This window comes from Natator depressus, chromosome 3 (genome assembly GCF_965152275.1).
Source record: "Natator depressus isolate rNatDep1 chromosome 3, rNatDep2.hap1, whole genome shotgun sequence".
Taxonomy (NCBI): Eukaryota; Metazoa; Chordata; order Testudines; family Cheloniidae; genus Natator; species Natator depressus.
In genome coordinates, this window is record NC_134236.1 from 85,390,597 (window position 1) to 85,405,581 (window position 14,985).

The 14,985-nt window shown below is 43.5% G+C and overlaps 1 protein-coding gene across 3 annotated transcripts in view; it reads right to left on the reverse strand.

The window, feature by feature from the left end:
* Positions 1-446: 446 nt before the first annotated feature.
* Positions 447-14,985, reverse strand: part of DDO (D-aspartate oxidase) — a 46,899-nt gene continuing 32,360 nt past the window's right edge. For all 3 annotated transcript variants that reach the window (XM_074948239.1, XM_074948240.1, XM_074948238.1), the window contains 4 exons: positions 12,787-12,961; positions 10,260-10,368; positions 6,503-6,679; positions 447-1,925 (listed from right to left, as the gene is read on the reverse strand). In XM_074948239.1, the coding sequence (XP_074804340.1) occupies positions 1,358-1,925; positions 6,503-6,679; positions 10,260-10,368; positions 12,787-12,958 (1,026 nt within the window). In that variant the 5' untranslated portion in view covers positions 12,959-12,961 and the 3' untranslated portion in view covers positions 447-1,357. The remainder of the gene's footprint in view (positions 1,926-6,502; positions 6,680-10,259; positions 10,369-12,786; positions 12,962-14,985) is intronic.

Consider the following 14,985-nt stretch of genomic DNA (forward strand, 5'->3'; position numbering starts at 1 on the left):
TTGTCAGTCTGGCACTTTTCATGAGAACATTTTTGTGCATGCAGGTTTCAGCCCCAAAGAGGAAACAGGTTTCAGAGTAGCAGCCATGTTAGTCTGTATCCGTAAAAAGAAAAGGAGGACTTGTGGCACCTTAGAGACTAACAAATGTATTAGATCATAAGCTTTCGTGAGCTACAGCTCACTTCATCGGATGCATGGAAATGGAGACAGCCATTTACAAATGTAATTCAAACCCACTGAACATTGTTTTATTTCCAATATCAAAATCTAGAGCCTGCTGACGTACAATGTCCTAATGCTGTTTACAGTACAGAAACCCTGTTACTTAACATAGTGCCAGCTACCCAGTGATGGGCATAATATTAACCCTAGGTATATTACATAGAAGTAATCACAGCTATAGGATTTTCTGTAAAATATTTCTCCCTTAGAGATTTTCTGTGCTGCTCATGCTGGGTACCTGCATGTCTGAATCCAACTGCAGTGACTATCACAGACTGCAGTAATATGCTGGTAAAAGGAAGGATGTTTTGCAATAAAAGAAAGTGAATAGAGAAGACAGTGAAAAGGAAGAGAGTTTGGAACAGCAAATTTATCAGTAGGTGCTTTGTCATTATGTACACGGCGTAGTGAAGGGTTGTTGTGCTTTGGCCAACCTCTGGATAGGATCTATGAGAGAGAAGGTACCTTTCAGCTGACCATATGAAATCACCCACTGTTGTTTTCCAGTGTTGTTATAGCCCTGTTGATCCCAGGATATGAGAGAGACAAGGTGTGTGAGAAGATAATCTTTTATTGGACCAACTTCTGTTGGTGGAAGAGAAAGAGACAAGTTTTCAAGCTACATAGAGGTTTTCTTCAGGTCTGTAAAAGGTAATCAGAGTGTCACAAGGTGGAACAGATTGTTAAGCACAGGAGCTCATGCATGTTGCAAGGGACCATTCAAAATGAAATGGCCCATTGACACCTCCACAGTCAGAGGACAAAGGAGGTTTTTTGGGGTTACAGATGGTTGTAAACAGACATAAAACTAGTGTCTCTATCGAATCTATACCTCCCACAGCACACCTTTCAAGATCCTTTGTTCTTATATGTGTTGTACATCAACCAGCGCATCAAATGCCCCAACAACGGCTATGTGGGTGAAACCAGACAATCATTGTGCTCTCCAATGAACTGACACAAGAAAAATGGTGAAAGACAAAAACTCCCTATCACCTGTGGGCAAACACTTTTCACAAAACAAGCCCTTGGCTGCAGTTCAGAATGTGGCATGCAGCTTATAGAATAACATTCCAAAGGTATTACTAGTAGATTTATTATAGCCTACCAATAACTGAAAAGGAGGCCCCAGTGATTATAACTTTGCCTTTGAAGAGGCGCCTTCCAGAGCAGCAATGCATTCTCCCACCAGTCGAGCAGCCTCTTTGGCAGTGCCCCTGTGCACTGAAAAGCCACCCGAACCATGTCCATAGTTGTGGACCACGGGCAGTTTTTTCCCATCATGGACTAGTATCTCTTTCTGCAGTCTCACAGCTAACCTGGATGGCCTCAGACCCACCCTCTCCTTTATGTCCTGGGCTCTTTGAAGTGAGGGCTCAAGAGCACAACATCTGTCAAATATGTCTTTGCTACTTCTAGGATCTGGGTACAAGCTCCAGTTATCCTTCTGCCTTGTCCCACCTAATGTTACATTGTGTATTCCTGGATAGATATAGGTTAAACCGTCCCCATCCCGGATGAAGTGATTCACCCAAGGAGCATCGACCTTGAGTACTTGACCTCTGACAGGGTATATCTCCAAGTCACCCATGAGTTCTCTGGATCCAATGCCTGAACAGTTGACAACGATGTCATATTTGCTATGTAGTTCCCACAGATCTTTGATTCGTCTTGCATACACCTGGCTGCCATTTCCTTTCAACCTAAAAAGAAACACTGGAGGTAAAGCAAGACAATTAACTATTAATAAATCACCTTGATAATTTTTACGCAAGTCAAGTAAGTAAGAGACTCTTTAAGACACAGAAGAATAGAAAATTGAAGAAAAATCAGAGATAGATAGCACAGGGCTTTTGTTTATGACTTGTCTGATTTGGCTGTTGGAATTAAGACATTGCGAACAAAAGGCTCTTCGTTTGTTTATAAGATTGGACAGGGCAAAATATATCAGGTGTACAAATATTACAGAGATGCTGTGGCAAAAAAGATGTGATAGAGATCTCATGAATTCATTCTTATGATAGCTCCAAAACTGAGCAGTTCATGCAGCCTAAGGATGGGCAAAATATCACTTTTACATCATACAAGTATTTATTATATTATTAATAGTATTTTACTACATGCATTTCTAAGGTACCTGTTACTTGAGCCAAATTCATCACTTATGTCACTCTGTCTTCAGGGTTGCTATCAAATATGACACTATTTATAACTGCACAAGGAAGAAAGGAATCAGGCCTCATTTATAGAGAGTGAGATACAGCAGGTATTAACTTCAATTTACTCTGGGTGTTTTAAAGTGGCGATCTCACGTAGGATGGGATGACTTGGTTTAATATCTGTAAAGAGATCTGTTTGACTGCACGTTAGGCATGCATGCCATTCTCTCATCAAAAACTCATCCTCTTCCTAGGGTTTACATTTATTGTTAATTTAAATCTCAACCTAAGCTTCATTTTGAGCATGGCTTAAATGTAGGGTTCTCCCTGCAGGACCAGCTCCTAATCTGTCTAATAGGTAGAGATTAACTCTCTCTAGTGGGATCTCACCCATAGCATTTGAGATTCTGTCATCTTTTTTGCAAAAATATGTTTGTACAAAAACTACTAAACATTCTGCAGAATTCAGACAAGGTAGAGGGACAAAGTTCCTGAACTGTGACATTAAAGCTAACCTAGAAAGAGGGTATAGTAAATGCTTTTGTGAAGGTACCATAAATATTGTTCAGATCACTTAGGTTTGCAAAATAGTACATATTTACTATGCTCTCTTTCCTGGTACTCACCGGGTGGGGGTAGGGGGACAAGGGGGGGGACTTGATCATCTTATTAGACTACATCCTTTGCGAAATGAGAAGAGTCTGAAACAGGAATAAGGAAACAGCAGAAGCCTTTGTGGTGAAGCAGCCTGACAGATACTAAATGGAGTCAGTGATTTAGTTGTGCCTTAGTACAATTTTCAGTATCAGTTAAGCAATGAAACATGACAAGGCGTGTGTTCCTGTGAGACACAACAGAAGTCGGCTAGAGTACTCCCACTCATGCTTGCTGCTAAAAAACAAGAAATGTTATTTTATATGGTTCGGTGGCATGGAACATAATCAAACAAGCCGATTATCTAGCAATTTGTTCCAAGATGTAGACACACATTTTACTACCTAACATCAAATCACCTCGTATCCAGTCACTATGCCTGTGAAATGTCAAACATTTGCTCTTTTTAAGCGCATTTAAATGGATTATACGTACACATTATAGGATCTGTTTTCTGACTCTGCTAAAATTCTTTGAAATTGATGTGGCTTGAGGAGAATTGGTCTTCAGAAGGAAAAACATGAACTGTAAGACTTTTTTCTGCACAGGCATACATTTTAAAGCCTTCATTTGTGCCAAGCATTTTGCACATGCAAATATTTCTGTAAGGTTTTCTACAAGATGATAATACAGAAAGATAGTACCTGGACTTTTTTTACTCCTTTCTGCTCCTGATTCCAGAATAGTTTGTGAGGTGAGTTGGGCAGAAGAGAGGTTTTTGACCAAATCAGAGATGAATTGGCCCAGCCAATTCCAGAGGTTGGAACAGGAGGCATTTTCCAAGATTTTCAAATTCTCCTGACAGGTTTTGTCATTTCATAGCTCAAAACCAGTGAGGCTAGAGGCTTCAAAACATCACCTTTGGTTTGTGGCAAAGGCTTGCAAAGCATTAGCATCTTTTACCATTTTCAAGAGCTGGTGGGATGCATTTTGGAAGTTACACACTGGCAAATGAGGAACATCTGAATGCTCATTTGACTTGTGGCAGAGAAAAGACAGAAGATAACACTTTTTCTACTCCACTAGTATCTCTGGGGGATCTTAAACAGAAGCTACTAAAGTTAGACATTTTTAACTTTCATTTCAGCAGGTCCTGATGGCTTGCATCCAAGAATTTTAAAAGAACTGGCCGAGGAGCTTGATGGGCCATTAATGCTGATTTTCAATAAGTGCTGGAGCACTAGGGAAGTTCAAAAAGACTGGAAAAAAGCTAACATTGTGCAGTTTTTAAAAAGGGCAAGTGGGATGATCTGCTTACTTATAGGCTGTAAGCCTGACTGTGATCCTGGACAAGTAATGGAGTGGCTGATACCAGACCTAATTATAATGAACTAAAGGAGGTTAATGTAATTAATGAAAATCAACATGGGTTCATAGAAAACATCCTGTAAAACTAACCTGATATCTTTTTTTGATGAGATTACAAATTTGATGAGATTACAAGATTACATAGATGCCTCTAAGGTGTTTGTCCTGGTGTCACATAACATTTTGATTAAAACACTAGAATTAACCTGGCACACATTAAATGGATTAAAAGCTGGCTAAGTGATAGGTGTCAAAATGTAATTGTAAATGGGGAATTTCATTGAACAGGTCTGTTCACAGTGGGGTCCTGCAAGAATTGGTTCTTGGCCCTACACTATTTAACATCTTTATCAATACTGGAAGAAAACATAAAATAATCACTAATAAAGTTTGCAGATGACACAAACATTGTGGGAGTGCTAAATAATGAAGAGAACAGGTCATTGATTCAAAGCAATTGAGATCGTTTGGTAAACTGAGCGCAAACAAACAATATGCATTTTAATATGGCTAAATGTACACACCTAGGAACAAAGAATGTAGGTTATACTTCCAGGATGGGGGACTGTATTCTGGGAAGCAGTGACTCTGAAAAAGATTTGGGGGTCGTTGTGGATAATCAGCTGAATATGAGCTCCCAATGTGATGCTGTAGCCACAAGAGCTAATGCGATCCTAGGATGCATAAACAGGGGAATCTTCAGTACGAGTAGAGAGATTATTTTGCCTCTATATTAGGCTCCGGTGCAACCACTGCTGAAATACTTTGTCCAGTTTTGGTGCCCACAATTCAAGAAGGGTGTTGATAAATTGGAGAGGGTTCAGAGAAGAGCCATGAGAAATTATTAAAGAATTAGAAAACATGCTTTAAAGTGATAGACTCAAGGAACTCAATCTATTTAGCTTAACAAAGAAAAAACTAAAGGGTGACTTGATTACAGTCTGTAAGTACCTATATGACAAACAAATATTGAATAATGGGCCCTTGAATCTTGGAGAGAAAGGTTTAACATGATCCAATGGCTGGAAGTTGAAGCTAGACAAATTCAGACTGGAAATAGGGCACAAAAATTTAACAGTGAAAGTAATTAACCATTAGAACAATTTACCAAGGCTTGTAGTGGATTCTTCATTGCTGACAATTTTTAAATCAAGAGCGGATGTATTTCCAAAAGATCTGCTGTAGGCATTATCTGGGGGCAGTTCTATGGCCTGTACTGCATAGGAGATCAGAGAGGAGATGAACACAACGGTCCTGTCTGGCCTTAGAATCTATGAATCTATGAAAGGACAGGACCAGGAATATGGCTGCTCTCAAGAAATCCGCTTTCCACATCCAAATCCTGCACGATTCCCCATGTAAATGTATGTGGATCAGGTCATGCATAAGATAGTTCCCCCAATGCTCAGTGAATGTCTCCCTTGAAGAAACTGATTGAGCCATTAAGACACAGTCCTTCATTGAGGATGGTGCTGAATTGCCCCAGCAAGAGCTCCAGAATGTATCATCATCTAGCTGTGTGCATTATCTGCAGGGGGACTGCAGCTGCAGTACCTGAGTCAGCCTGGTATAAGGTATATAGGTTCCCTGGTGTACTTAGCCAGCTCTGTTTCACTGACTAAGAGAAGGACCATGGTTCCTTGCCTACTTGGGGAGGCTAATGCTTCTGTGGCTATTCCCCTGGCTGGAGGTGTCCTTGCACTCAGGACTGAAATTACCCTGTCATTGCATGCAGATATAAGAAGGGGAGGCTTTGTGCACCTTCTGCTCCCTTGTGCACCAACCCAGCAAGGAGCGTCTAAGAGATAGTTTTAGAAGATTTTGAAAACAGGGGCCTTATTCTCAGTTACATTAAAGCCTCTTCACAACACTCTGCCCATGTAATGGGGCATTAAAATGGTAAATATAACATTCCTCCATTTTAAAACACCTGGACACTACCAGAATCGTGAAAAATGGCCTTAGGTTTAATGAAGCTCATTCCCATGGCCTTTAAATTTTTGCAAAAGAGGATATATGTGTAACACAGGGGTAACTCACAGAAGATCAGTCTCCATTTGTCCCAGAAAGGAAGGAAAGATTTTAAAATCCATTAAATCAAAGGAATATTCCCAAGCCTTTCCTTTCAGGAAATATCAGCTATACCCATCAAAACCAACCTTTTCTCCAACCATAGCAGATAGGACGGGCAGTCACATTTCAGTGTAGTAAAAGCCTGACCAAATCTGTGCTGTGGAAATTTCTTCAGCTCCTCTTCAGTCATTGCACGAAATCCCAGGACAACATCAGACCAGAATGGTAACACTTCATCAGGAATGGTTTTAAAGATCTGCCAGCTAAAGGACATGGAAGAGAAGAGGGTAGACTTAGACACGCTTGGGTTCATGTGACACAATTCATTTTGATCTTAATTTAAAAATATTAGCAATCTTCTTCCATTGGTCAGCAGGATCTCTAGAGTTTAGACAGATAGAAAGTAACAAAGTAAAAGACCTCGTGAGTCACAGATGATAATTATTTAATTGGCCATAAGATTTAGGGGAGTCTTAGTAGGACTTGGACCTAGGGGTGAGGGCAGAGTGAGGCTTGAGGTAATGGAGCCAAGCTAAAAATCACTAAATGGGGCGGGGGGAGAGGGGGCACCAGGGAGAATAACAGGTTAACACAGGGTTAAATACATTAAATGCAGTGAGTGGAGGGATGGAGGAAATAGCAGTCCAGTGTGTCCTGTGTCCTTATTTTCATGGTTCTCATTTAAAACTAAAACTGTACTGGAGAATGACAACATGGGCCATTAAAACCACATCCTTTCTGTGCTCCATTTACTCTCCAGTCTGGAATCTTGTTGCAGAGATTCTAGGTTAATCCGCATGAATTCACTAACTAAATTCCACACCAAGTTAAATTTAGAGATGGGCTCAAATCCAGATCTGCATCACAGTGCCACTGCTTGGGCTCATCTCCAGGTACGGTACAAAGTTTGCTCCCCTTCAGAGTTTAAACTCTGGAATTCCTGCCTGTAGGGAGTAGGTGCAGCCTTCCTCAGATGCAGACATGGAGGGAACACTGCACACCGCCTGGTGGGAGGAGCCAGAAGTGCCACGCCCACACACTGGAAGCAGAGGGACGGGACAGGAAGGGAAGCTATAAAAGGTTGGCCCAGCTGCTCAGTTGGGAGGAAGCTGCCAGAGGAGATAGATGCTTCTTCCCTGCTGCCAGAGGTGAGCACCAAAAACTGCTTTTGCCCAAGGGACTAGCATGAGCCTCCACGAAGCCCTGACGCTCCTGGTGCAGAGATGCTGCTACCGCTACCCTTGGCAGTGTACCCAGAGGAGATTGAGGCTGACCCCTGGATCCAGGTACGCCCAAGGGGGAGAGACGGAAGCAGCCCAGGGAAACCAGGCAGTAGTCTGGTGGAGGGTGAGCCTGAAACCAGGTCAGTATGTTGCAGGCGGATCCCTGCTGACCCAGTGGTGGACTACTCCACCACTCTTAGGGCCCTGGTTTGGGACACTGTGGAGTTGGGTGGACCCATGTCCCCCTGTCACCCCACCCCTGGGGTGGCAATACTCCCCCTCTGTAGGCCAGGAGACCTATGGTCCTTGGCTCACTTCAAACCAGAGCTCCCTTGACTGAGTGTGGTGCTCACCCCAAATTGGAGCCCCATAGCCTGGACTGGAGCTACTGCTCTGCCTGGTTGCAGGCCAGAGCCCTGACTGTTTGTTGAGTCAGCCTGTTCAAAGGCAGGGTGCATAGAGTCATAGGTGCCGACTCCGTGGGTGCTCTGGGGCTGGAGCACCCATGGGAAAAATTGGTGGGTGCTCTGCACCCACAGGCAGGCAAGCTCCCCACCCCTGCCTTGCCTCGCCTCACCTCCCTTCCACCTCCTCCCCTGAGCGTGCCGTGTCCTCACTTCTCCCCCTAGCTCCCAGCACTTGCTGCCGTGAACAAGCTGTTTCGCAGCATAACAAGCTCCAGGAGAGAGGGGGGAGGAGCGGGAATGCGGCTTGCTCAGGGGAGGAGTCAGGGAAGAGGCAGGGCTGGGGATTTGGGGAAGGAGCCCAACAGGGTCAGGGAGGGGGTGGAGTTGGGGTGGGGACTGTTGGAATGGGGGTGGGGCAGGAGAGTTGGGGTGGGGCTGGGGGCAGAGGCGGGTTGAGCACCCACCAGCAGAAGTTGGCGCTTATGCATAGATGCTGTAGCTCTGCTTGATTGCTGGCCAGAGCCCTGGCTGGTTGCTGCCCCAGCCTGCTTAAAGGCTGAGCAAGTGAGCTGCAACAGCTCTGCCTGATCATAGGTCAGAGCCTTGGCTGTTTTCTGCCCCACCTTGCCTAGCGACAGGGTGAATAAACTGCTGCTGCTCTGGCCCTTTGCAGACCACACCCTTGACAATTGACTACCCTGCCCTGTTTAACAACTAGGCGGATAGACTGCTACAGCTCTCCCTGGTAGCAGGCCAGAGCCCAGCCTGTGTGGCCCACCCCCACTTGAAGGATGGGCCCCTTGAGAATGGCTGATTCCCTCCTTTTTCCTGTTTGGACAAGGCTTTAGCAGACCCAAACTGCGAGGAGGTGAGGCCTCCCTCAGATGCGGAGGGGCGGCTCCGCTAGTTTACACTGCCCCATTTAAAATCTATAGCTAACACCTTTTCTCCCCCCACCTTTAAAATCCAAACTTTCCCCAGCTTTCTACACAACACTCCTAGGAAAGTACTAATTCTACCTCCACTGAGTAGCTACTAAGGGCATGTCTATACTACAAACTTAAGTTGACCTATTTTAGGTCAACTTAGAACCACCATGGTAATTACTCAGGGTCCACACTACCCTCCTTCTGTTGGTCGCGCATGTCCATACCAGGAGCACTTCCACCCTCTTAAGGGAGTGGGGAGCTGAGAGTCTGGGCTCTCAGCTCCATGCGCAACTCCCCACCAGGAGCCCAGCTGCCCCACCCCTCCCAGGCTCTCAGCTTCCTGTTCTCCCATGGGAGCCTGGCTTCCCCTAGGGCTCTCAGCTCCCTGCTGGGAGCTGGAGCAGCTGCTGGGCTCCTGGGGACAGTGGGGAGCCTGGGCGGCAGCCTGGTTCAAAGTGGGAAGCCCAGAGGCAGCTGGGGTGACAGCCCAAGCTATGAGCCAAGTTTTCTTCTCAAGTTCACGGCTCTAGCACAGAGTTGTGAAATTGACATGAATGACAGCCAACAGCCAATGTATGTAACCTGCAGTGTCTACACAGACACTGCGTTGCTCTAACTACACCGACGTAAGCCCTACGTCTCTCGTGGAGTTATTCTGTCAGTGTAGTAGGGCACTTACATCAGCAGGAGCAAAGCTGTAGTGCAGACACTGATATAATTTGGTCGACGTAAGCTGCCTTACGTCAATCAAACTCTGTCCTGTCGTGTAGACCAGGCTTGACTCAGGCTCTCTTTTTAAAGGCTACAAGCTTCTTGGCTTCATCTTCATGCAGTGCCTGATCATACTTTCTTCCAGGTGCCAGCAAAGTCACAAACTGAGTAGACAAATCTTTGTAGGTATGGTGGGCAGCAAACCTACTGTGTTTTATATTTAGTTACCATACCTGAAAGATCCTACAATGTTCCATCTCCCATTACTAGGATGACCACGTACATTTCAAGCAACTAAAGAAGGAGGAATGTAGGGAAGATATGGGCTACAACTTATATTTAAGAGACACCAGCCCAGAGTGTTTTGTCTGTATGAGCCTTTGAATGATTTTTTGCTTGAAAACTCGCTTCATGTAATCAAATGCATCTTAACACTGTAGCTCCTTTTGAATATGGGTCACAAGAGAGACTCCAGAGAAAGAATGTCCCTTAAGTATTGGATGGAGTGTCACCCTGCCTATTACAGTATATAGCATAAAAATACTAAAAACCTATTTTGAGTTCCTTTCTTACCCAGACACCAGATGAATGCCAGCATCTGAAGCCTCTGATGAATTATTGATTTCAAAAAGATAGTCAAAGGTCTCCCTAATCCACTGCTTCTGCTGATGAATTGGTATGCCTGTACATATGAAATAAAGCAAAAAACTAAAATGGAGGGAGAAGGTAGATCAGGAAAAGACTCCCAAACCCGCATCAGCTGAGAAAGGTAGGCATCAGAGAAACCAGGAATAGTAAATTTTCTACATTAGTAAAACTTTGTATATGACCAGGTAAAAGTAGACACTGTCCTGAACACACAAAATACACAGGAACTAAACCTCTATTTTAGTATTTATAAAGTCCAGTGCTATAAGGTAATGCATGCCTCCTATAAGGTGCTAATTGCCCTCAACTCTCCAGGACTGCATTGGTCTTCAAAGAGAGATGACAGTGCTTAGCAGCTTGCAGTGTTGGGGCCTTCATATTTACCCACTTAATGTTGTCGTTACACATTACAAGACTGAACTATATCCCAAAAAATCAACGCATCCCTGCTGATTGAACTATATATTAGTGGAAAATATATCCTACTGCAACATTAAGGCCCCAATCCTGCACTGGGATCCACTAGCACATAATCCTACCCTACTGAAGTCATCAGGGCCTGAGGATGGACACTTTAAGATTAAATTTTAAAAGTAAGAAAATGAAAGTTATATTTCCTAAAAAAGAAAAGGAGTACTTGTGGCACCTTAGAGACTAACCCTCCTTTTCTTTTTGCGAATACAGACTAACACGGCTGTTACTCTGAAACCTGTCATTATATTTCCTAGAACAACATAAACTCGGCCTCTTTCCCATAGGCAGTACTTCTGCCTATGGGACATTGGTTACATGCGTAGGTCAATATATTATTGTTCATGTCATAAAATGCATATGGTAAAACATACAAGGTGTGCCAGTCAGGTTAAAGTTGCTGGAGGAGCCTTTTTTCTTTTTCTTCCCTTTCTTCCCTCCCATCCCTGAGACACAATCTCTCCTAAGTTCCCTTGTAAACCCTTCCCCAGTGCAGGCCAGGGTATTCTATGTAATTATATCTATCCTCTCAGCAAACATCAGACTACAGTAATTACTGAAACAGGGGTACTTTCGTTAACACTAACGTCTGCACACTGACCCGCTTCCTGGGGGTGCCCAGAGTTGAAAGTCACCTTGCTATCATCTGCCCTTAGCATGAGGAAGCCTTGTCTGTGCCTGCCGGGGGTCAGCTCCCTGCTACAGGCAACACAAGCATTTCTTTCTAGGCCTCGCAGGCCCTGCTGTTTCTTTACAGGTTAGCAACAGGCACACTCCAAACCTCAGGCTCTCTGAGCATCCGCCTGGAGGGTCCAGCCCTTGCTGCCCTAGACACTCATGGGATTCAGAGATGCACTGCTTCTAAAGAATCAGTGCACCTCGGCTTATCAGTTCCACCTCAGATCACTATTCCATTTAACTCTCAGCCCTTAACACACAGCACAGACATGTGTATAGTGAAATCAAGTATACAGTTACTTAACAAAGCACAAAGATTCAAGTAGCAGCAAGAAGTAGTACTGGAAACAAATGGTTATATATAAAACAAAAGCATAACATGCATTCTAGAGCCTAGACTTAATTAACAAGATACACTCATGTCGTGTAGAATATTGCTCATCCAAAATCCCTGTAGCATTTTACAGCCAGGTTTGGCCTTAACCTTCCTCTCATGAGACAGACAAGCTGTCTACTTGCCTGTTTCCTTGTACTCACAGATATACACTAATAATCCTTTGTCTTTAATCTTAAGCAGACACCTCTGCTGTTTATTCCATCCTGTGAATTTTGTCTCTTGTAGATTTCACAATCTCTTCTTTTGCACATGGCTCAACATGCAAATAGGGCTACATGGTCAGGCATACACTAAACAAATAACCAGACAGAGAGATCGGTGTCTGCTGCCTCCTTCCTGAAAGGAACAGTTCCAGGTATGAAACTTCCTGGTGACCTGCCTTAACTCCAAGACCTTGAGAATATAACTTTTTTAGTATATATATACATCTTAAATTTTATCCATACATACATTTCACAATGACTTTGACAAACAGTGGGCTACAGATTCTTGGTATACACCTCACATGTCACTCTCCGGTGAACTATTATGCATATATCCATATGTGCTCTCTGCTGATTGCCATGAAGAGATCCCTGGGTCGGTGTCTCTCTCACACACACACACACACACACACACACTATGTAGAGCATTAAAGAGCTGAAAATATCTCCAAACACCTTAGGACTGAAAATGGAACAAGAGCAGGTGATTAAGCATCAAAACACTGGGGGTTTCCTTTGCATAATTTATGATTGTTCATAAAATAAAGACTGTAGACATATATTCTAAACTAATCAGATTCAAATACTATCAAGTGGAATAATTTCTCTTTGGTATCATCTGAAGAAAGTTTAAACTTAAAAAAAACTTTAATCCACATTGTTCTGAAGTTTGAGCTATGAGCTGAGCAGAGGTTTTACTCACCTAGATAAGTGTGTGGAATAAGCATTCCGGCTGCTACATCGCTCGTTGTGTTGGGAGTAAATTTGTCCGAAATTACAGTCACAGAGCACTTGGAGATAGATTCTGAAATGTACACTGCTGTTGAGAGGCCAATCAACCCAGCACCAACAACTGCGATCTTTCGCTTAGCCATATGCTAGGAGGAGAAGGCAGGAAGAAAAAAATTCCAACAGGTTATTTAAGGTGTCACATCCAATGCAATTTTTTAAAAGTCCTTTCTTCTTAGTTCTGCAATCTATTGTAAACAAGAGTCAGAAAATACAATAGGGCTGGATCCCACAAAGCTTTACGTGTGTGAGTAGTCCTACTAAAGACCACAGGACTTTGTGGGCACATAAGGTCTATTCCTGGGCATGGGACTTTCCAGGATTAGGGAAAATGGAATTAAAATATTTACAGTCGTCAGCATTGAGAGAGAAGGCAAGTTAAGGACTAAACAATGAAGCAAAACACAATATAGATAAATACTGAGAGTGGGGGTTCAGATATAAGATGGAAAATGTCTTTGTCTAGCATACATTCTAGTTGATTCTTTGTCTCAGAGAATAGTTTACTTGCTGATTTTTGTCCCAGAAAATAGACTTTACATTTTCAGGGTATAGAATAACTGCTTCTATACTTCCATCCAAAAATTGTTTGCAGGGAGATGTTGGTCCCTGTTGTCTTGATTATGCCTTGGGAGGGGGCGTGGGGAGGGGGAGGAGGGCGTAAAATCCTTCTGTGCTTTGACATTGTTAAGAATACATTTCTGGCCCTAGGGTTAGAGTGACAACAATGGCTCCAGTCCAGTGCCTCCCTCCAACTAGGGTATGCATAAATATTCTGTGATCTAGGTCCCAGATTAATGGGTCCTCTCTACATGAGGGTACAATCCTGAGCACCCACTGCTCCCATTGACCTCAATAAGAATTGCAGGTGTTCAGGACTCGGCATAAACCAGGAAACAGTAAGTCCATCAAGCCAAGAAGACCTGATGCCCCTTAGGCAGTCTAAGCATATGCCCATTCCTTGCTCTGACTGTATTTTTACACTGTTTAGTGTCTTCAGAGCACTTACATTTACTTAATATTTAATCACCACTCCAACCCTAAATTTGGAAGAATTCTGAGATGGACAGAAGCTTTGCAACTCAGGACCATCTGCACATAGAAACTGCCAGGTTACCGGACCTGTATGAACCTGAGACGTTTGCAAAAGAGGAAAACGATTTAGTGAAAAAGTGAAATTACATTTCACTCTTGCCATTTTTCAGGGTTTGAAATGGGTCCATTTTATGTAACAATTTTTACTGAAATATCTAATCTTTTCTGAAAGTTTTCATTGACCAAAATCCCAGTTTTCAGTAAGAACACGGGTTTGAGTAAATAAAGCATTTTGATAACTACTTCAAAAATGATTTCAGTAACTTTGTTACTGAAATCAACAATTTTTTTGCACAAAGCAAGTGGTTTTGGAAAAAAAAGTCATTTTTTAAATTAAACTTTTAATGCAAAAGAAGAAGAAATCCCAGCTCTAGTGGAAACATTGTTCTGCTATCAGCAGGTTCAAAGAGCATCTTGGGTCTCTGCAAAACATTTGGCCTTACAGGATCCTGCTCCTCCATTGTATGTACGCATCATCCACCTCCTCGTAGCCAGGACAGAAAGATGAGAACCAGGCCAGGAAAGGCTCAGGTTTGACCATAATTTATCCTCTCCAGACAGGGTTTTATCACAAAGGAGCTGGTCTTACCTAAATTGACACCCGCTTGCAGCCCCCTGCTGGGCAGTCTCTGCTAACTGGGCTCCAGTGGACTGCTTTAAAGCTGCCCTCCACTGATGGAAACAGCAGGGAGGGCAACAGGGCAAAAACTATCTGCCCTGCCTGGGAGGGAATGCCCCTTAGGCCACAGCTGTCCCTGCTGGTGAGGATTTATATGCATCTTCCACACATCTACTGTCCTCCACCAGTGCAGATGAATCAAGCTGAAATGTGTTCATTAACAAACATTTCTGTAGCACTTGCCACTACAGTTCATGAAAGCTGAGAGTCAGTCCTCCAACACACACAAAACTAAGGGCACATCTTCACTAGCAACGTTAAAGTGCTATAAAAAACCCACCTCCCCGAGGGGAATAGCTCCCAGTTCTGGGCGCGCGGCTCCCAGCGCTGGTGCCCTGT